This window comes from Drosophila gunungcola, assembly GCF_025200985.1.
Source record: "Drosophila gunungcola strain Sukarami chromosome 3L unlocalized genomic scaffold, Dgunungcola_SK_2 000002F, whole genome shotgun sequence".
NCBI lineage: Eukaryota > Metazoa > Arthropoda > Insecta > Diptera > Drosophilidae > Drosophila > Drosophila gunungcola.
The window spans coordinates 6162885-6185276 of record NW_026453178.1 but is presented as its reverse complement, the minus strand read 5'-3'; the positions used below and the strand labels follow the sequence as shown (position 1 = coordinate 6185276).

General features: G+C 38.3%; 6 protein-coding genes across 6 annotated transcripts; 3 read left to right on the top strand and 3 right to left on the bottom strand.

The window, feature by feature from the left end:
- Positions 1-920: 920 nt before the first annotated feature.
- On the bottom strand, positions 921-1377 carry LOC128257420 (uncharacterized). The gene has a single exon (XM_052988429.1). The coding sequence runs from the start codon at positions 1340-1342 to the stop codon at positions 992-994; it is 351 nt and encodes a 116-aa protein (XP_052844389.1). The 5' UTR covers positions 1343-1377; the 3' UTR covers positions 921-991.
- Positions 1378-15548: 14171 nt separating this feature from the next.
- Positions 15549-16389, top strand: LOC128257417 (uncharacterized). Its single transcript, XM_052988427.1, has one exon. The coding sequence runs from the start codon at positions 15660-15662 to the stop codon at positions 16287-16289; it is 630 nt and encodes a 209-aa protein (XP_052844387.1). The 5' UTR covers positions 15549-15659; the 3' UTR covers positions 16290-16389.
- A 351-nt stretch (positions 16390-16740) lies between these two features.
- LOC128257414 (uncharacterized) lies at positions 16741-17864 on the top strand. The gene has a single exon (XM_052988424.1). It carries the CDS (start codon positions 16928-16930, stop codon positions 17714-17716), a length of 789 nt encoding a protein of 262 aa, XP_052844384.1. The 5' UTR covers positions 16741-16927; the 3' UTR covers positions 17717-17864.
- Positions 17865-19221: 1357 nt separating this feature from the next.
- On the bottom strand, positions 19222-19581 carry LOC128257423 (uncharacterized). Its single transcript, XM_052988434.1, has one exon. It carries the CDS (start codon positions 19475-19477, stop codon positions 19313-19315), a length of 165 nt encoding a protein of 54 aa, XP_052844394.1. The 5' UTR covers positions 19478-19581; the 3' UTR covers positions 19222-19312.
- A 275-nt stretch (positions 19582-19856) lies between these two features.
- On the top strand, positions 19857-20978 carry LOC128257415 (uncharacterized). The gene is made up of 4 exons (XM_052988425.1): positions 19857-20157; positions 20226-20554; positions 20615-20768; positions 20832-20978. Exons 1-4 carry the CDS (start codon positions 20013-20015, stop codon positions 20933-20935), a joined length of 732 nt encoding a protein of 243 aa, XP_052844385.1. The 5' UTR covers positions 19857-20012; the 3' UTR covers positions 20936-20978.
- Positions 20979-21493: 515 nt separating this feature from the next.
- LOC128257422 (cytochrome b-c1 complex subunit 8) lies at positions 21494-22340 on the bottom strand. The gene is made up of 3 exons (XM_052988433.1): positions 22180-22340; positions 21714-21898; positions 21494-21652 (listed from the first exon to the last, which is right to left on the bottom strand). Exons 2-3 carry the CDS (start codon positions 21886-21888, stop codon positions 21558-21560), a joined length of 270 nt encoding a protein of 89 aa, XP_052844393.1. The 5' UTR covers positions 21889-21898; positions 22180-22340; the 3' UTR covers positions 21494-21557.
- Positions 22341-22392: the final 52 nt, after the last annotated feature.

The window sequence follows — 22392 nt, the reverse complement described above, 5'->3', positions numbered from 1 at the left end:
CACCCAAATACCGGGAGAGGAAGATATAGATGTGGTGCGACTGCCCATGAGAATTCCCCATGAAACCGAGCGATAAATGCAGCAACCCCCAATTGCATTAACAGACTTTCGTGATTGTGAGCGAGTGTGAGTGTGTTGCAGTGTGCGTATTTCGCCGCCCCTTCCTGCCCCGCCCTCTTCCCCTCTGCACACACGCAACAGAATCAATTTTTATTGGTTACACAACGACGACGCCAGCAGCGAAGGAAAAGTCCAATGACCCCGGCGACGACTCATGACTTTTAGTACTTCTCGACATACACTTCACATGGGGCATGCCCAAATTACCGGCCAACTGGCAACGAAAGATACATTTTTTGGGATTTGTTCATTATATACATTGATAACCGCCTTAAAAAAATTTCCTAAGAGTAAGAGTATACTTCATATACAATTTATAGGGATTTCAAAGTAATAATTTCTAATGTTGTTAAGGACTAATTAGGGATTTAAAAAAAAACATACTTAAATAAATCATCAAATTATATATAAATCATTAAAATACCGAAGAAAAACTATCAACTAGTGATTATCAATAAGTCAATGTGTGCAATTTTTAAACTTTACATTTATATTTTCTTAAGTTGTAACCCCTCAGCTTTCGATAAAAAAAAGTTTTTGAGTGCCCCTAAAATACAGAGATTTTTCAACATCTGAAAGTCTATAAGAGTATTTCGTAGTTCGGTCAGATAATTTGTTCGTTGGTTTCTTAATATTTCCCTCATTTCTGTTCCCTTTTGTTGTGTCTTTTCAGTTGAGTTACTTTTGAGTAAATAGCAAATGCATCGGCTACTGTTTGTTTTGGCCAGGGGCACAGATCGGTGGATCTTTGGAGGAGGATCCGTCGCTAATGGGAAAACAACAAGAGTCGCGGTAAGGAGTTTGCTTGGGTAAACACATTTATTTATTCACGTGAATCATTTTGTAACCAATTTAATACTCGTGTTCTCGCTCAGAAACGCCAGGTGCCCTGAATGCCGCCGCCGTAGTCGTTGCGATTGAAGTCGAAATTGCGGCTGGCCTGGGCGTAGGCGTCGATGCTGCCACGCCCATCGCGGCTTGAGAACAGATTGTGGTTGTACTGAATACTGGCCTCCCGGCCCACTTGGTTGTCCTTGCTGGCGGTGATGACCACGGACCCACCCTCGGGCGATCGAACTCGCCGGACCAAAGGAATCTCCTCGTGGAACTCCTCCTGTTCCACCAACTGGGATTCCTCAGGATTTGGCTGGGGATAGGCCGTCACCAGAGCCATCAGACAGCAGGCGATGAGGAGCACAATTCCGCAATTGTTGGAGGACATCTTTGCTGGTTAATCGGTTGAATAAAACTGATGCAGGGCCAAGAGTTGTTCGCGTTTTTATAGGAGCATAGCACAGCCCGATGGGATTCACCCAAGCGGGGACTTCTACTTGGCATTCCATTGTGTCTTATCAGCTTGGCACGGTGGTTTTTTTGAAAGGTTCATCCCAATCGGGGATTGTAATCAACGCCTTGTATCAACATCACATACTCTAAATTCAATTCTAATCCAATTATAAATGGTTCGCAGATTTAGAAGCCAAATCACTTTGAAAAGTATTAATACTCAGGAATGGAGTCGTATGCATAGTAAGTACTTATAGTTTCTTCCTTGAAAGATAGATTTTTTATTTGTATGCAACAACAATTTTAAATAAGCAACATAAGGATTAAAATGACTCTGAAGTTATTGTTGATTAAATAAAGGAAGAACCAATAAAATAGATATCTAAAAATAATCAATATGAACGCTAGGTATTTAGTTAAAAAAGATTATAAGTTCAAAGTTAATTATAATTATTTTAGAAAGTTAAAATTATACACATAATTACTTTTATCTTGGGAACTATCGCCTCTAAGCTCTCCACATCTAAGTTCTCCCCCTCTAAGCAGTCTCCATAGTTATGTTAAAATCTATCAATATATGTTAATTCCCAGCTGATTTGGAGTGATATCGACGCGTGTCTAATCAGCCCGAAATAGGGGCGCGCTCTGCCATAACTTTTCTTTTCTAAACGCATTGAAATCGGCCTACGCAACGGACTTTTTGAGATAACAACGACAGACGCACACGCACCGGTGGGCCCGAAAGCTCTCAATAAAAACACAAGAAATCATAGACAAAAAAACGAAAACTTATAAAGAGAATTTAGTTCAAATGAGTTCGTTGACACAGAAACGAAGAAATCAAAATTTAGTTTTCCTGTGCGGTGCGTGCGATCCACGCACGATTCATTAAAGTCTCTGTGGATTGGACGCGCTTTTCGTTTTTGTTATCAACGCAGCGTCGCTGATTAGTTCCCGAATACCCAAATACCCGAAAACCGAGTACCGGCATCGGGGAATAAATGAATGCCTAATCTCGCGAGCGAAACCCTTGCAAACCTTGCCATGAACTTGAATTCGAATGGTTGTGAAAGTACATAGTATCAAAAATTCTGCCGAGTGCCGCAGCACTCTCTTCATTCTTTTCGGCGACGAGAACTGATTTCTAATCACATTTTCGAGTGAGGTAATTAGATGTGCGTACCGCTCGCAAGCGCTCTCAATGCGAAAGTCTTTCTTTCGGCCCATAGATTACTTGCGGGTGAAAGTTTTTGCATGATGGGTACGCCTCGCTTCTGCGGCTCCATGTTTCTTTCATTTCATTTAATTTCATTTACTTTACTGGACTGTGGCCTTATCTATTGAATATCAAGTTGTGCATTTACATCTTTTGTCACCTGTGGCTATTTATCTCGCTGACTTACTCGAAGCCCACGGGGCGTATACACAATGTGAAGTAGGCACCGAAACGGGGAAAAAAGAAGCAGAGAAAAACAGATACAAAACTTCAGAGACACGTGTCGATATCTGAGAAGTTGCCGAGTCATAATTGTACATTTTTATAGATCTCCCCGAGAATTCGGCGGAGGCCGCTTGGCTAGAAAAACAATTAAGCCGAAAAATATCAAAATTCATTGAATGAAAGTCTATATGGTATATATCAGTGTGTTTGCCTTGTGGACAGCCATTTGTCTAGGCCCAAAAAGACAGACGGCACGAAATGCGTGGCGTACGCACGCTTTCAAAATAAATTATATATGCGGCGATGATACGATTTTATATAGCCAAATGCGTGTATATATTTATATTTATATATTGTATACCCGCCGGTTTCTGTATGTGTCGGTGTTTCGCTTGTTGTTTTAAAAAGATTTATTTGCCAAAAAATATGACGACGAGAAGAGCAGTAAAATACTGTGTGCTGAAATCGCAAATGGGCAACTTTTTGCGGCAGCCTCTTTTTGTGTGGTTTCTGCTCTTCAACATTGTCAACAAAGGATGGAGGAAAATGCAGATTAAAATGAGTAAGTGGAAAGATATGTTAATTTACTATAGCGAACTTTAAAGTCCCTATTCGGATGGTAGAACTCCACAAAATGTTTAAGGAGAGATATAAGAGTAAAAACTTTTTAATCATTTCCAAATCTTCAAAACGCTATTTTAAAATATTATTATAATTGTTCTTAAAACAATAAACGTAGTGTATAATACGTTATTTATTTTTTTAAAGTAATATATTTAATTATTTTTTAACTTTAGTCACGAATATCGTCATTTAATGTGTTAATAGGTTTGACATTAATAGGCTCGTTTAAAATTCAAGTTAATGGGCTTTGCTTATAAATAGTGTTTTGTCTGAAGCGTTTTTATAATTATAGCTTTGTTTAAAAACAGCTTATTTACTGCTATACTATTTATAATTAGAACTATGGCTTTCATAGTAATAATAACACATTTATATAATAATTTTTTGTGTCGGCCAAGTGGTGACAAAAATATATTTGATATTTACCAAATTAAACCGGTTTATATGTGAGCTTACTCATTTAAGAGCACTAAAGTTGTTTTGATTAATAAAACTAAAGTTTAAACCTGTTTTATTATTTTTGCATATAAAATATGTCTGGTTTTTCTTTTAACTAATTTTCTTGCCTTTCCCAACCTTAAGGACTGTTTAATATTATTTTAATTATCCATTTAGGTACTTTATCTTTTAAAATTTATAAAAAATTTGAATTTCTAAAACTCGAAATTGTTGCGTGAAATATTAATATCAATTTAATGAAATCTAAAAACGAAAGACCCCATAAAAAGGAGAGACTTTATACTTCGGAGAATGGCGAATCGAGAGTGAAGAGATGTTGTTGCTTGTGGTGTTTTTATTATTATGGTTGTTTGTGTTATGCGTTGCGTTTAAGTCAAGTTCAAGGACTGTCAATTAAATTGAAATCACTTGCTAAAGACGCGTCGCAGCGAGCAGCAAGCAAAACAAGCTTCCAGATGAGTAGAGGAGTAGAGGAAAATATGGGGTCCAAGTGGAGACGCGCATCTTGTGTATCTATGAGGCTCTGTTTTTTGCTCAGTTCTACACGCAGCTCGCTTACAATATGTTGCTGTTGTTGCGGATGCTGCGTAGTTACAGTGCGGTAATTGTCGCTGATGATCATGATTCGTCTTCCTCTTGGCCGCTCCATTCCATGGGCAGGTCATCTGCTATCTTCTAGGCCGGTCTTGAATGGCTCTTTTGTATGTCATCCCGGCTTTGAGCAAGTCAAGTGCGACTTCTGGTTCGTTAATCGTTCTCAAACTGTTGCCATCCAGTTCCCCCGATATACAAATACAAATATCTCAAGTGGGGCTTTTGTCTGTCTGTCCAAAAGAGAGGGCGTGTCGCTGGAGAATGTGGGAATTTATCTTATATATTCATGATTGGCATGGGGAATTGGGGCTTTTCGAGTGGTCTAGGGAGTGTCAAGCAAATGATTTTAAAGACAAGCTCTGCGTTTGAAAATATATTCCCCATACTTTAGATTAAATTTTTCACCATCTATCAGAATATATCATACATTATTTTTTTTAAATATTTGCTTTAAGCTTAAATTGTTCAATACTTTATATTTTTTTATGTATGTATATACAAGAAGCTTTTCCTAATTCTAGATCTGGTGTAAAATCATACAGACAGATGTTTTCGTATCTTCTTAAGTTTTTAGCATCTCGGAGCATATGCGCTAAATTTGTTTGAAATATTCAAAATGTAAATGTAAAATAAGAGCCAGTAAGCACGACCCCAAACCCAGCCCAACGACAATGAACGGCCAGGGGCAATTCCTAACTGTGTTTTTAGGCCAACTTTCAGTTTCTCGAATTGCGAATCGAGGTTTTCATATCAACTGTGGTCACAGCCAGCGGCCTGAGACGCTTAAATAAATGCATAATTAATGACGATTTGCCTGTACGAATTTGTTTCTCCAGTTGATTAACATAATGCCAAATACATACAACGCCATATAAAATTATCAGCTTGGACTTGTGAATAAGACTTTTTTTGTGTACAACTTTACACGTGCTCTAGCGAACGAAGAACGGAATATTGAGCCAGTAAAAAATCGATACGAAATGACTAAACTTCTTGAAAATTTCCTTTGTGTGAACGGTGACTAAAAACCTTTTAGTGAATGTACAGATAAATGAAATGTCAATCCATCAGCTACGAAGAGTTCAGAGAAACGGAAGTGGGGTACACCATCTATGTGGAACTGTATGTCAATATTTGGTAAATAAAAAACTTTTCGCTTCGATTCGTTAATCAATACACCAGAATTGTTGTTTTTTATTGATTTTTTCCCTTATTTGTTGTTTCTTTTTGTTATTTTTTTAATATTTTGTATGCCAAGAATTTAAATTAGTAGTAAATCTGGTTTTCTGATTTCGGGTTCGTTCTCTCGGTTCCCCCTACTTTTTCTTATTCTCCTCCTGTTTCTGCTCTCCGTTCTACTCGATTCTTGTTTTTGTCTGCCCCTTCTCATCCGATTTCTTCATTTTTCTGCGACGTTATTACAGGTGAATTTTATAGTTCTTTCCCTGTTGCTGCCGTGCTTTATTTTTCTGGACTTAGGACGCTTGGCAAAAAAGAGCGGAATCAAAAGCAAATTAAATGACTTTGGCTGAAATCGAAATGCTTTGGGCCATTGATCATTTATTGGCGGCGGCGTCGGCGATCGAGTTGAAAAGAAACCGTGGAAAAATATAGGATTGGCGAGGCAGACAAAAACGTTGTTTGAGGAAAACACCTTATAAGGTAAGAATATATTTATCTTTTTATTGCAAATTTTTGTTCTTTACTTATTTAAAAAAATCATTAGTTCTGATATATGTAATTTTATTCTAGGGCAACATATCAAAACATGAAAAACCAACATGATTTGGTAAAACAAAAATTTTGGAACAATCTCATCAGTTTTATGGAAGTTAAATTTTTATTACTATCTAAACCTAAGAACCCGTAATGTAAACATATAAATAACCTTTAAAGTTACCTATAGGCCAGAAAATAATTTAAAAACTTTATCCACTTTCTCTATAAACATCAGTTCACAAAAAAATTTGTACTTTAAGATAATGGAAACAAATATTTTCAGAAAGGTATATATATATTTAAAAGAATTTTATGGTCCTTAACATCACAATTTAAAATGCAAATAACATAAAAACACTTAAAGCATTATCTCTGTCACTTTCAGATGGGTTTTCTGCGTTTTGTTAACATCATTTTATGTGTTTAATTTTGCATTCCGAAAATAAATTGTTCTGTAAATGTGTACTCATTCAATGAGATCAACCAAATATATATAAATGGATAATAAAAATCGGTGATAACGAACCCGATGTGGGTCAGACGGAAAAGAGTGTTTCTTTCTGGTTTCTGGTCAGAACAAACACTCTTATGATTGAGGTACAAAAGTGAAACTCGGATATTCTGAGCCGATCGTTGCGGTATAAACATTTACATTTGATTAAACAGTGTTTATTGACTGTTTTCGTTTTTGCTTTGGTTCGATTTTAATGCATTTCGCTGATTTTCGGTTTTCGTTTTGCGAGGACAAAAAAGAATGCAGGAAAAAACCCAACCCAACCCAACCCCTGGTATCTGTATCTGCATCTGTGCATCTTTATCTGTGCGTATTTATTTTGGTTTTACGGCATGTAATTACCCAAGGAAAGAGGAGCCAGAAAAAAACACAGAGAAGTGGAGTGTATTTCGTATTCTTTGGTTGGCTTTTTCTCCTCGCGTCTTATCATTATTTCCCAGTGTGTATTGTGCGCTTTCTGATTGCTCTGCCCCCTTTTAACCTTCGTATTTAAGAAATTTCTTAACCCATTACGATTTCACTCAATACAGCGTATGAATTTTGTAGGCCGTCCAACAAAAAATTACATGTTTCACTTTCTCTGGCGCCTGAATAGCTCGCCTCAGAAAAAAAAATAACAAGAACGGCGTTGGAGAACGGAAAGATAAATGCTTAGACATCGTCTGCCCCTCTCTATGAAATTTCGAAAAATCTTTTTTGGGTTTCTGTTTTTGTTTTTCCCCACATCAATCAGAGAATGTTTCTTTCTTTTCATTTCTTTTGTGGCAGCATTGAAAAGGGAAATTTCTTTAGCCCAATTAAATAAAAAAAAACAAAATCAGGTTCTTCCATTGATTTCGTTTTAATTCAGGGGAATGCATGTTTGTTTGGCATTGAACGTTTTTTTTTCGAAATTTTATTTCGCCTCAAAATTTAAATTATAAAATGTTTTTTTTTTTTTAACAAAGAACTGTAATTTGTAAACTCTAAAATTTTTAGCTTTGCATTTTGTTTTGGAAAAGAATTAAAATCACAAGGAATGGTTAAAATTTGTATTTTTGTCATTATTTTGACAACGTTTAGAATTTTTAAAAAATGCATTTAAGAGTTTTTTATGTATTTTTAAAAGATTCTTTTGACGAACTTGATATTTTATTAAAATTTAAGCTATGTATTATCACTGAAAATGTAGGTTTTTGTAGGTATATACAGTCAACTTATTTATTAAAGCTGTACTTACGCTTATCGTTCCTGATTCGCTTTCTGGTTCTGTTGATTTTTTTTCATTCAGAATTTGCTACGCAATTTACGCGTCTAATTTGGTGCTGCCTCTGTTCCCCGCACTTTAATTTTATTGCTTTTCACACACAGAATTTTTTTTATTTAATTGCACACATAATTGACAAAATTAAATGCTAAATTTGTATGTTTGTGCGTTGAGAACACGCACAAAGCCAATAAAAAATTGTATATGCGGCTGGGTTTCAATAAAACAATTTTACGACCACTCACTGGAAATGGATTTTACACTTTATTTGTAATCAACTATGTTTTGGTTTTTTTTTTAAATTAAACTAAACTAGAGGGCTCCCTTACAACTTTAGGAAATCTCAAACAGTTTTTTTTTAAGAATAGAACTTTTTTGGGCACACTTATGCAGTTCTAGTTATTAAACATTTATTCAGTTATATACTGAGTTAAACTGTCTTTTTTTATCTTACAAATTAGGATAAAATTGTGTTCCTGCTAATCACATCAAAATTTGTGATATATTTTTAAATTGTAATGTTTTTAACTGGGTTCTTAAGCACAAGAATCTTTTTTAGATATTTTCCATTCGAGTGTGTGGGAATCGGAGGTATTGGAAACCGAAATCGAAACCGATTCGGAACGGAACCGAAAAAGACGAGCGACGCGTGCACTTACAGCGACGTCTGAGCGGCAAAAACTCGAGAATAAGCAAAGTGCGGCTCAATTTATACGACGAAAATCGCAGGCAAGAAGATACAGATACAGATACAGATACAGCTCTATTGGTATAGGTGTATCTTGAAGATACTTCTAAATGCCGCTCTCTTTCGCTCTCTTTGCTGTGGGGGTGGCCTCTCTTTATCGCCGCTCTCACCCACTCTCGCTCTCTCACGCGCTCTGTGTGTTTTGGTTATAAAAATGTAGTAGATTTTTGGCATTTATCTGTTGTTATTTGCATACGCTCAATATGCACGACCCACATTGTTGTTGTACTCGTTCGCAGGGTATAGAAAATATAACGTATACACATGTGTATTTATTTAAGCTGGCATGTACGCATATTCCCATATAAATAAAAACACAAAATGTACATATTATCTCTCTCGCCCCCCTCCACACACATACACCGGCCGACTCGCACTCACACGCACACGCTGCCCGTCGGAACAGTCCGCACACGGTCACAATTCGAGTACGATACGCAAAACGGACTGAAAACAGCCGAAACTTTTTCATCGCCAACAGCCGCAGCCGCAGCTGCTGCCTCTGCCTCTGCCGCAGCCGCAGTCGACGTCGACAGCGCATCTGTTTGGGGCTGTTGGGGCTCTGTTAGGACGCCAAAGATGTTAGGGCTCTGTTAGCTCAAATGCTCTCGCTGTTATCAGTGGCGTGGGCTCTTTTATCAAAATAGAGGATCAAAGAGGTCAAGCGACACCCTGGGACCCGTTATTGGGTCGTTCGATAAACGATCTAAGATAGGTAAAGAGCATTTAACATGGTTTCTCGATATTGCCCCTCGCACACTTTTTCATAGATCAGTGAGTGGTCAGAAACTGGAGCTAACTATAAGTTTTTTTTATATAAAATATTTGTATAATATAGGCGTGGGATATTTCTTTGAAGTTGTATGAGCTGGCACAGAAATCTTGTGTAACTTTTGTTCATTAGTTTAATATATTGCTTAATTTCTTAGTTGAGTTTGGTATCGAAATTCCACGATTCAATCATAGCTAAATTAAAAAAAAAATTATATTATTATCGCGTTTGGGAGGGTCAATGTGGTTTTTTTTTATAAAAGTATTGGTTAAAATTCCTTAATATAAAGTTTCCTCTAAGATTTGTCAGTTTTTTTATCCACAATTAATGTAAATATGTCATAAAAACCCGTAAGTCATAAAAACCCTCTGCGGAAACCACTGGATATTTCTTGAAAGAAAAAGTAAACAAGAGTGGTTGGTATTGCCAGTCTGTAACTGGATTGATTGATTATTCTTGTCATTCGTTACAGCTATTGCTGATTACCAGTTTATTTTATCCATAAGGACATTTTAAAAGGAGCGTAAGTTTTAAAAAACAAACAATTACTAATCAAAATATTTATTTTAATATAATTGTCGATTTAAAATGTTTTATATTACTTTCAATCAGCTTTGTGTTTACTAAGAAAGGCGTTTAAAGGGTTATCTTTTAGATTATGCATTGGTGTAATTGTAGAACAGCCAACTTACAAAGCAGATTTAATAATTAACAACAATTTTGAGAAGCGTTCAATGTTCTACATTTCAAGTGGTAATGGAATTTTGCTTGCGTAATTTTATAAGTAACTTTCGGGTCGTCTATTAATATTCATATCTGCACAGTGCATATCAATTGCATATTGGGCGCAAGGTCGTCTAGTAGTCGGGCAGATAGGCAAACTGTCAGATTCTTGCGCTCATGCATAGTCTATTTGCAATGATCAAGCAAATTGAGTGCAACAGACGCTGGCAAGCCCGTATCTATTGGATATTCTTTTGGCGAACTCCAATCGATATCGCCTCTATTCGCAGCTAGACGGTTAATTACGTGACATGTTAGACTCGAAAACAAGTTAAACACGCTCTCGTTCGATTTGTGTTATTAACTGCAGACATCAGAAATCGGACGAGCGAGCGCTCAAAAACAAATTCACCTCGAAATGTGCATTGAACTTTTGCGGTTGCTTTTCTCGTCGACTGAGTGTTGTTTTCCCTTTTTCGTAGCTCGCTTTTTGCAACAAATTCTAGTTGCACTCCGTCGCTGATAACCCACAGATGAACCCATGGGTGTGGGGGTACGGCTTTGGAAGGGGTTTTCTGGGTGGGGGTACGGAGGAAGTGGTAGTGGTAGTGGAAGTGAGCCGAGCAGCTGATCCAGTATGTGTTGATGTTTCAGCCTGTAAACAAATGGCAAGCAAATAATGACAAAGTCGGAGACGAAATTCCAAAAATGTTCGTTATTGTTTGTTGTATTGACTTCATCGCTGGGCTTATCGCTAACCGTTGTCAGATCGAATAAACATACACGTTGGTTGGTTGTAGTATATACAGTCGAACTCCTCTAAAACGAACTTCCTTTTTCCATAAGGCAAATAATTTAATTTACTTTAATTGTAGTACTAAAAATCTGCAATTAAATTGGATGCAACTAAATAAAATCGTTATATTTGGAGGTAAAAAACCGAAAATGCTACAGAAATTTTACCGTTCTCGAAAAATAGTGCGACTTTGAATAATATCGACTATTAACTTACATTCTAATGTTCAAATAGTCCCCAAGTTAGTTATAGTTTTTATTAAATATTTCTTTATTTCCTGATGGGAGTTTGAAGTGAGGGATTACGCTTCGCCTAATCTTGAGTTGAGGCAGGAAGCACGCTGATGGGTTGTTAAAGCTTGAAGCGATCATAGCGCATTGCTGGCTTTCAATGTGTGTCAATTGTGATAAGAAACTCTGGGGGGGAGGTAAAGCCATTGTATAAGATCTGAAACGACTCAGTTTGAATTCCTTGCGGAGAGTGTTTATGCCTCACGCTCATGCGTTTCGCCCACTCCATGAGTGCCTGCCATGACTAATTAAGTAACCAACAAAATAAGAAAAGAAGGCAAAAAAACTGCTCAAATTCTCAGCATTAAAACGTGCCGACAACTTTGTAAAGGCTGCCAAAAATGCACATTTTTATTTATATTCCCGTATACGGTGTAGGGACATGCTTTGGGTAGTTGAATTCAACTTGAAGGGGTAATTAAACTTACACGTGAAGCTCATAGCTTACAAAATTATTTAAGTCTTGTGAGCATGAAAGTTTTTTTTTTCCATTTAGGGTTTTTGCGAAAGCTGCAATTTTGAAACCAAAAAACTATACCATAAAACATAATATAAACAATGTTTGGTTTTCGAAAATAAAACTAATGTTAGTGTGTCATGTTTTCTAGTAATGTATCATGTAATTTAGTAATTTTTATTTGTCTTTAATAAAGAATATTTGAAATACATTTTTTATGACCACAATTTAATATTTGGAGAATTGAACGAAATCCGTAGATAGTTTAAGTTTCCTAAAAGTATGCCGTAGTGTTTTGGAAAATATTGATAAGTTTCCCACTAGAAATTGATAATTAGTGTATTTTTCAGTGTGTTATCAGAAGATAAAATTCGTGTGCCTTCCGAGTGTGTGCTGCCATATGCATTTTCGATTCCTGGACTTTTCTGCCTGTGTGAATCATGAGCATTAAGCATAAAACCGACATTTAGCTGATTGATCTTAATAAGAATTTGTGCGGCAGGGCGGAGCACTCGGGTGGAGGATTGCTAACGGATCGTTGAGACGGGTCAATAACATTGTTGGGATGTCTCCTCCGGCCTCCAAGCTTACCTCCATCTCCATCCCCATCCCCAGCTCCAGCTCCAGATCCAGCTCCAGCTCCAGCTCCATCCCCAGCTCCGAGTCCGAATCTGAGTCGCAATTTCGAGGGCGTTGCTGGGCTGCGCCTGCGCAACATAACAAACTTTGTGTTTGTTTCCCTTACTCATTTCTTGTGTGCAGTTTTTAATAACTCAGAGTAAAATTTTGGGGAATGGGCAGGAGCCGGAGTTCCCTTGTCGGAAATCGGAGCCCGACTTTGGTGAGTTATGGTTCTTGAGGGTCGTGTCTCTGATATCTCACGATATCTTTCCTTATAGTTGATACATCTGCGATTTGCACTTAACCTGGCGCAGAACGGATGTCTGTGCTCGATTGTTAATTGAAATTTGTCGCCAAAATCCCGCAGAATTTGCAAAACAAATTTCTGACCGAACTGCCGGCCCTTTTGCATAATTCATATGTTTTGAATCTTGTCTAAAGCCATAGCTTTATGCTGATTGCTCTGCAGATTTATGCGCAAGTGCTTGATCGAGGGGTGGTGGCAATGACGGGCGGAAAAACTGTGCCAAAAACTCAGCCAAAACCTTTGTCTGTAAATAATATGAAAATGCTTTGGTTAGTTTGGAATAAACACACGAACGATTTATATCTTAAACGTTTTATATATAAATACCAGCGAAACTTAACTTAGCTTTATGACAGTAAAACAACGTTTCAAGTCGATGAAAATCGTTCATCTTTGATTTATGTGAGTGAAATACTTTATATTAGACCTAAAATATTTAGTATTACAGTTTCACAAACAAACAAAAACCCCATAAATCAATTCACTTTTATTTGACTTTCCAGCTGCATTTGATTTTTGCTCTCAGGGTGACTTAGTTGCGCAATACGTATCTCCTTCGCACTTTCGACGTCTAGAAAACAAATTAAATCAAGCTGCTAAATCAAAAAATGAAATAAACAAAACCTGATTTTTATGTCTGCAATTCGAATTAAATGCAATTTAACTGAAATTGATAGAACAATTCAAGCGAAACCAGCAATTTCTGTCTGGTCTTCTGTTCCAAAAGCACTTGACAGCATCTCAATCTCCTGCCTTCGATTGCCTCCTCATCGTCCTTTGAGTATCTCAAATTTCGTCTAGCTAAAGTCTACGCTTCTGAGGGGCTTTAAAAACCCTTGCCTTGGGCTTCTGTTTTGAACTTGGGGTTCTCCCGTCTGCTCCCTGTCTGCCTTTTGTGGTCCCTTTGTGTTTGGGTTAGATGTTAGTCAAGTTCTGACCTTTTTTTTTTTGGTTGTTTGGGTTAGTCTGCCGAAATTCTGGGTCTTTGTTTTGATTTCGCATTTTGATATCATTTTTCGGCATGTGCGAAGGGAACGAGGAGTGGGTCTGTGTATTCTGTTTATATAATAAGCGGAATTTATAGAGCTGACAATGGGTAGCTTGTAAGTATATAAATAAATCAAGTATGCGAACAATCAATTTTTAGCTAATTTATTACAGATCGTACAATAATAGTAATAGGTAATGATTTTTTATTGAAACTATTTGTCTAAAAGTGTATGAAAAGTAAAATTAAAACCTTACAAGCGATATTATGTTGTGCGTCTTTATAAAAATTAAGATTAAATCAATACATTTAATGTATAGTTGTATTTTTAAATCCGTTTAAATCGAAATTTAAGAATGTAAAAGTGCCTAGATTAGTAATTTTCTTTTGTCTTATTTATTTTCTTGTATTTTTTAATTTAATTATAGAATTGGCCTAGAGATTTTCGCGCATCTCTGACAAATATTCGCTTGGAAGTTGAGGCATCATTCGTCTCCTCTCCGCCACTCTGGATCTCAATCTTTTGGCTGCCGAAAAAAGTAGCCAGACGTCTGGCTGCATGTGTTAGTGGGTATATATGGTATAGTATCTGCTGTCTGGACTTTTATTGTACGGCTGACCTTGAGTTTATGGAAATTGCATAAGTGGGAACAACTTTGTCATATTAAGAAATATACGCGCACAACAAGAGCCATAGAAAACCGAAGGCAAGTGATGGTGACATAACAGACCAGACACTGGCATTGTGTTGAAGGACTCTAAACAAAATGAAGCGAGGAAGTAGCTTGAATTATGGGACACGGGGGTATTTCAAATTTTATGAGTATGAGTATTCAGGATGTTAATATATTTTCTTTTTCGAGGGCAACATCCATCTTCCACACCCTAAAGTCCGCTTCCTGGGCCCACAATCTTAATGGGATTCCATATGCATGGCATAAACCAAAAATCACATATCACAAAGCGCTGCCAAATGAATTACAACTTGCGAGAACGACGCACAGGCAGTGGGCAAGAAAACAAATAATGATCAACCGCACATAATGCATATCCATGGGCAGATCGATAACCCTTATCAAGTGTGCGGCATCGCGAAACCGAAAAAAACAAATTATGCTTTACAAAAAATAAAAAAGAAACAAACACACAACACACAACAAAGCCACATAAAAGGTAACCGATTTTGCAATACTCTTTACCCAAATTCCAGTAGTTGAAATACAAAAAATAAATGAATTTAACTATCGAAAGAGTTTTTATTATAGGTTTCTGTTACGGGTATGTTATAAAGAAAAGCCTATAGTTTATGACTTGAATAACTTCTGAAATTATTTTCAATAAACTAATAGGGAACATAAAGTGCAAATATGTTTAAATAAATATATGTATATGTGCTTGAAGTCTCAGTTTGCGTGCTTGGATTATTGCCTCCAGTCTTCGAAGGCGTAGTGGGCGTGGCTGGTATTACCCTTACAACCGGAAAAAAACACTCACAAACTTTTACAGAAACTTAGCCCACCTTGAACCTGAGTTTATCAAATTGCAGTCATTTTGTCTTATTTGGACAGGCTCGCAAATTTTTATTAGTTTGGAATAACTGAAATTAGTTGGTGGTTACCGTGGTTGATTTTCACTTTCAACCTGATTATGTGATCTCTGAAAAAATACAATTGTTTTTAAAACGCTTAGGGAGTTTTTGTTTTTTTGAAAGATGTATGTATGTTAAAGGGTATGGAGTAGAAAATTCATATTTTTTTATGCAGAATGATTTTATAAAATAACCAACCTTACATTTAAGATTCAAATTATTATTTTAGTAAGTAATTTCTTATCATCCTTAAACGAAGTTTGCGATCATTTTTAAGTCAACTAAATAAGTGACAAAATTACAAGTAATTAGAACAAAAGTAAGGATATGCGCCAAGTCCAAAAGTTACAAAACTATTATTTGGAATGACCAGGGGCATAAGGACATCAAATGGTGGAATCCCAAGGATGCAAGGATCCAAGGATGATAATGAAAATCAACAATCTCGTGAGATAATTGATACTCGTCAAAAGAGGCAAAAAACACATTCCAAGTCATTAAGGCAACCATTACAATCAACACAAGTATCCAACCAGTATGTGAGCTCCACAAGTTTGAGGTACAGGGGAAGCCACAAGTCTGAAGAGGATTTCGGTGCGTTGATGCAGCGGGATTATAAGGCCCAGAAGCATCACACCGATCGCCAGGCCCTCGCCGATATAATCCTGATGCAGGCTCGACGCATCGAGAAACAGCAGCGGGAACTGCTTCGAATAAAGGCCCACTATGAGTGCCAAGTGTCCACCATCAAGAACAATGCCATCATGCTGGAGTCCCATCTGCAGAAAGTCCTGGCCAGTGTTCACCATCGGGATCGGGCAAAGCGGATCGGCCACCACTACCAGGACATGTGCGGTGCTGTGGAGAATTTGGAGAATTGCGGCATTAATATAAAGCCGCAGTCCGTGGCCAATCATTTGCTGATCAAGTATCTCAACTCGCACCCGGCCAGAAGCACTAATGAAAATATAAGCACCTACAGGAATATGTTGTGAATTGTGCTGTTGTGGGAAGCCCATATTTTCATCAGTTCTTCTAGTCACCAGGCTAGGAATGCTTTGCTTATATCAATAAAATACCCATTTCAAATATTGCTTTGCTTACAAATCTAAAGCGGAATTAAGAAAACAATGTGAACCAGTTAAATGGCTTACAATTTTCTTTTGTATACCTTTATTTTGGTGGGTGTGTAGATACTTAGATGTCGTCATCCAAATAATTTTTAATACAAAAATTTAATTTATTTTGGACGTGTAAATTTACAAAAAGGATTTAGTTAACAATTAAATTCTTATAAGAATGGTAAAAAATTTAATTAAAGTTTTTAATTTTTGTTCATGTTTTTCTCAAAACTTTAGGTCAAAAAAATATCAAAGAATTGTTTTTAATTTTTTCGATATTCGGTTGGCAGTTATTTCCCTTAAAAGTTCGACTGTATCTATTAGTTTTTTTAAAAGACGCAGTCCCCTTATCAAAACCATTCAAAATCACAACCCCAGTGACGAATTTCCAAAACACAGCCCTCCAAACTGTGTACTTTGGGATGTGTTTGATATTTATTTGCTGTCTGGACTGCCAAAATTCGACGGCTTATCTGTCCGGTAAAAAGAGCTGCTAAATTGTACCACAATCGATGCCACACCACGATCGGGCCAAGGCCCGGCTGGAGCACGAGGTGACCCTCCTCCGCTGCGAGGTGGCCTCGTTGCGCTCCAAGCAGGAGCAGCGGCGAAGGTCTCGCCAGGAGCAGGTGGCGCTGCAGGCGCGTCTGGAGCAGGAGATCCAGGTGCTGCAGAACGAACTGGCCGCCACGCGGTGCGATCGGGATGAGCGGGAGTGCGGCGGCGCCGAGCAGTGTTCCCTGCTGAACGAGCGGCTGGAGAAGCTGGACGGGCACGTGGTCAAGCAGGAGCGGTACATTGCCTTCCTCGAGGAGCAGATCAACAACACGCGCACCAAGTACCAAGAGCGGATGAGCGATGTCCGCCAGAACGCCGACCTGGTCGAAAAGGAGCTGAAACGAGTGCGCCGTGAGGTGAAGTCCATTGCCGAGCAGGCCGGCGAGGTGGATCGCCTAAAAAAGCAGCTGGGCTTCCTGAACGCCAAGCTGGACCGCCGCAATTCGATCATCTCCAAGTACGAGGCCCAGCACAAGGAGATGATGGCCATTGTTGGGGGTCTTCGGAAGCAGTTGGAGGAGAACGAGCGTATCAAGGGTGGCGGAAACCCAAGTGGAGGCCACCGCAGAAGGACCCATGTCAGCAGGCAGGACCAAAAAGACGCCAAATTGATGGCTCCTAAAAGTCCACTAGTTTTCAAGAATATACCCAAACCTTCCAGCTTTGTCTATCTCACCACGGCGCTGAAAAAAAAATATAATAACACTAGCCAGGATCTTCTTACCGCTGAGTACGCCATCTAACCGAGGAAATCAATGATTCACAATCAACGTTTTAGTTTGGCGCACCTTGGAAGAAAATTTCTTTTGTAATTGAATACCTTGTAGCACAACAAAATATGTATATTATGTTTGTACATAAAAATTCAATGGGTAAATGAACCAAACGGAACTTCAGTCAGCATGAATTCGATGGGCGGCGGAGTTCCCAGAACTCCCCGCTTTACAAGTTCATTGACAAGCTTGTGGATTATCCATTCAGCAGTCTTGAAGAATCGGGTTATTGATCTGGTTTAATGGATTAGTGTTTTTGTGTGTAAGTAATTGCTTTGATTGCTATTGAAGGGGCCAAACCTGATGGCGTTATGAATTTAAAAATAAACAATGACTAAATGTGGATAGGGTTATCATTTTCATGACCTGTAAGCTTTTGAGTTGGTTTTTCAAAGTCTTATGTTTACTATTTTATTGTGATTGATAAGAACAATCATTTTAAAATATACCTTTTTTTTCATTAACGAATCGTTAATTAATTATCTCTACATATAGTATTTACCATTTAAGCGAGTGTCTTACAAAGACTAAGTGATAAGATCGAAAAAAAAGTTTAAAATCGCAGTCTTTCGAGGTTTAAGGGATATATTTAGAACAGATTCTAGTTGGTAATAAAAATAGATATATATATGCGGATTTAGTTAGCAATTTAGCACAATTTAAGCAGATAACTGAATCAATGCAGAATTTAATGCAGTTCAAGGATAATCTTAATTTAGCTTTTTGTAGCATTACCACATTTTGTATGTATCATTTAACCCATGATCAAAACTAGTAAATGTGGATGAGTTATAATTTGAATAGTTAGAGCCCTGCAGCCCTGTAAGCAAGTCACGTTTGCTGGATGTTCTAATGCAATATTTCAGCATAAGAGCACGTACCGTCAACTAGCGCTAATACTGCGACCGCTGGGCAATGAGTCAATACGGGATTGCAGAATGAAGCCGGCTGAAGTCGGGCGTCTATTGAATTCTAATGCTGCACCAGGAAGTGCGTGCAGACATTGGGCAATCAGTCGCCGGTCAATTGAAATCGTTTGTGGATAGCAATTGAGATTGATTGGATATGGCTTCGCCTCCGGCAAGTGGGCCAAAAGTTCAGCTCTTCTTGGTGACAAAGCCGCCTCCGAAGCACTGGAGCACACTTGACGTATTTGAATAAGCAATCTTATCGCAAGACAGGCTGCCATGAATCACATTCGTCTAATGATGAAATTAGCCAATTTTGGTCTGGATTTTTAGCATGTTCCATGGGAGTTTTCGGGGGCAGTCAGACCAGTTCAACTGGCCTTCGAAAACAATTATAATGCGTTGGGCGTGTTTTTGTGCAAACAAACACAAACACCACCGAAATAAACCGACGACCCTGAGACTGAAACATACAAGTACTAGTACCCAAAATATTACACATATAGGTATTGCGCGTGACGTCACTGCCTCGAGGAGTGCTCCAAAAACAATAGAACTGAAACAAGATTCAAGGTGGCTTGAAGTAGTTATTATTATTAGTTCTTAGCGTACATTACATTATCATTATTGCATTAATTAGACACTATAAATCATCAATCTACGTGCCCGAAAAGCAGCGAAAATTGTTTTTTAACAGCAGGACCACGAAGAAAATGCCCACGGCAATGGATAAAAGCTGCACGTTGACCACCTTCGAATCGACCAAAGCCTGCAGCATGTTGTAGATGCTCTCGCTGCGCACTTCGTTGCCGCAGCAGTCCATTAAGTAACTAATATTCGTTAAAAACTATATAGATTTATTCTAATTGTTTTGTTTGCGAACAGCTGGTTGGGGTGCTAGAGGTGGAACTATCTTTATTCAATCATACACATATATCGTTGAAATCTCTTCCTCGAACATCTGGCAACTCTAAGCAGGTAGGTGACTCCGCTATCGTTCTCATATTACAATTTTCTCGAATCTTTAGTTTTCATTCAAAAGGATTTCAAACGGAACATATAACACAAAGGTCCTCTTCTTTGTCGACCAATATAGCATAAGAGTTCCGTTAATTCCCTCATATTTATGATTAATAATTCATTTCGTATGGAATTGCGACAACCCAAATGTAAACAATCCCAGATCAGCTGTTTCTGCCATTCACATGTCGGAGTAGCGAAGGATTTTGCTAAAGGCGCCAATGGATTCAGACACTAATATTTTTTTACTTTCCTAATAAATACAAAATTTAAGTTATAATTCAATAAAATTAAATACGCTAATCAAAAGTGCAAACTAAAACTTTCAAAGGGAGAAAATGGTAGGCTCAAAACATATAAATAAATTAGCGGCGAAAGAAAGGAAGAATTTATTGAGGCGATGTGCTCTAGCAAGGCCCAATGAAATGGAATGCGAGGACGTAGTTGTAGTAGCAGGGCCTAGCACATCAGTCGCTGTCAAACGTAAGTAAACCGAATAAAATCTAATTGAGTTAAGTTGTACATAAATTAATATATATTTTATTTATTAGAAGACGACTTTTTGATGGAAGCCTTCGCAAAGTCGGAATTCCATTTCGACCTGACCCAAGGATCCCCACCCAACGATCGGGTGGGTGAGCTGACGAAGAGGGTCCGGGCTTTGGAGGAGAAGCTGGAGGCCAACACAAAAACACTTGAAGCCAATACAAGGCAGTTGGCAGAAAGCACCCACCAGGTGTCAAAGCTAGCGGCCTTGCTGCAACTTTTTCTCAAGGGAAAGACAAAAAAAGTAGCAGTCGATGTGGCGTTCCCGGTCTCTAACGATGAGGATCTCTTAGATTTAGACCTAAAGATAAGCTCAGGGACTAAAGGAGACTATGTAAGTCATTATACTCATAGTCAAGATAGGCGTGCAATTGATTTTGATCTTTTCTTTCAGATTCAAGCCATAACTACTCTGTTGGAGCGCAACAATCTGCCAAAGGCAATTAAAAGTGTGTTGGCAGAGCCCCTGCTATGTGAATACAATATAGATGGTGTCAACGGAAAGAAGGCGTTGAAAACATTTCCGGAATTCTTTTCAGTTTTAATCGGTTTGTTTATTTGTGCAAAAAATTGCAGATATTTGAACTGATTCTATTATTTTTTGTCAACAGATAGCATCAGTTCGTTGGATTGCCAGCAGCCGGCGGAGAAGGCCCTGGCACACGCCCTATCTTGTGTTAAGAACAACGCTAATAAGAAAAAGAATAAAAAATAGATGGTATCCACCTCTTCAAAAATAAATACAAATTTTAATTGCATTTATCAGGACTTTGACTTCCGGTGACCTAAAAACATTGCTAATATTGTATGTGTATGGACATACAGACATACAGCTGTATCCTGTATATATAACATTTTGTCGCCAACACATTATTACTTCAGGTGCATTTTTCTGTTTGTCAACCAGCCCAGCTGATTAACATCAAATTACACCTTAACTTTCTATGATCAGACATGTTTTTACTGCCTTAAAAACTTTTAACTGCATATATACAACTTCTGCAAGATTATAGAAATGCCGATCGGACAGAAATCAATCTTAAGTAGGTATCACTATATCATTAGGTGGTTAACTTTGATAAAACTTTAGGTTGGAGAGCTTGTAGAGAATGCAATCTTGGGCTCAAACCAATAAACGAATACAGCTGACTGCTTAGGACAAGTAGTTCTTTAAAATGTTTAACAACCAAACTCATTTAGCTTGTTTTAACTTCAAGACCTCCTGAACACAAAGCCTTTGTGGTTTAGCCTTCCAGCAACCGAAACGCACAACTCTCTTGAACTGTGGGTTTAGTTTTATTAATTAGTTTAACATAACTATTTGCTAGCTGGGGCGATTATTCGTCGTTCGCATAGTCAGCGGGGTTCTTGCGCAGCAGGGCGGTGTGCTGGCGCTCGGTCAGATCGTAGATCAGGTAGCCCAGGATGAAGGCTGTAAAGGGTGGAAATTGGATTATTAGCGAGGACTTGAAGACATTTCTGTGGGCACTTACGTGGGGTAACGATGAAGACGTTGGAGCGGAAACGACGCACCATATTGGGCAGACCCTTGCTGATCGCTCCGGCGAAGGCGCGCTGCTCAAAGGGCGACAGTTTGTAGGTGACGATGCCGTGCACCTTGGCCAAGTTGCCAAAGTGCTGGCCATTCAGGATCGAGGACAGACGCATGGTTCAGGGGCTACGGAGGAGAAAACCACCAGATTAGCAACTGCACAGGAAGTGGACCAGGATTTGGATGAAGACGCAGATCGTTATTATAAACATTGTGGCTTATGGCACTGGCTATGGCACTGGTGCAGCAACCCCCGGAGGTTATGTAATTTTCGCACTGCTCCGCGGAAAAAGACGGCCGAGTACGTCTGACGCTGGGCGCGATCTCTGCACTTTTGGCAGCCCATAATTGTGCATATTTTTAGAGCCAGCCCCTGTCGTAGCACGAATTATGATGCCAAATTTTACCTTGAAATTCGACTTTTACGCTGCAAATTCCTCTTGACTCGTCTCAACCAGTGTGACCGTGGACGGACCGCTTGAATATGCCAAAGCGGTAGGCTTTATTTTTGAAATAATATCCTAAATATGCCACATCAAATAGGTGGTTAACCTGGATACCAACTTAGTGCAGACCAGCACCGTGAATAATAGCTTTGTAGACTTTTAGCATAGACTTAA

Excerpts from the sequence above, each read along its gene's own strand:
- LOC128257415 (XM_052988425.1), top strand. The coding sequence starts at position 20,013 with ATGGTAGGCTCAAAACATATAAATAAATTAGCGGCGAAAGAAAGGAAG. Across the intron at positions 20,158-20,225 it reads CACATCAGTCGCTGTCAAAC|AAGACGACTTTTTGATGGAA; the intron begins GTAAGTAAACCG and ends TTTATTTATTAG. Across the intron at positions 20,769-20,831 it reads ATTCTTTTCAGTTTTAATCG|ATAGCATCAGTTCGTTGGAT; the intron begins GTTTGTTTATTT and ends TTTTGTCAACAG.
- LOC128257422 (XM_052988433.1), bottom strand. The coding sequence starts at position 21,888 with ATGCGTCTGTCCTCGATCCTGAATGGCCAGCACTTTGGCAACTTGGCC. Across the intron at positions 21,653-21,713 it reads CGTCTTCATCGTTACCCCAC|CCTTCATCCTGGGCTACCTG; the intron begins GTAAGTGCCCAC and ends CACCCTTTACAG.
- LOC128257420 (XM_052988429.1), bottom strand. The coding sequence starts at position 1,342 with ATGTCCTCCAACAATTGCGGAATTGTGCTCCTCATCGCCTGCTGTCTG.
- LOC128257423 (XM_052988434.1), bottom strand. The coding sequence starts at position 19,477 with ATGGACTGCTGCGGCAACGAAGTGCGCAGCGAGAGCATCTACAACATG.
- LOC128257414 (XM_052988424.1), top strand. The coding sequence starts at position 16,928 with ATGCCACACCACGATCGGGCCAAGGCCCGGCTGGAGCACGAGGTGACC.
- LOC128257417 (XM_052988427.1), top strand. The coding sequence starts at position 15,660 with ATGACCAGGGGCATAAGGACATCAAATGGTGGAATCCCAAGGATGCAA.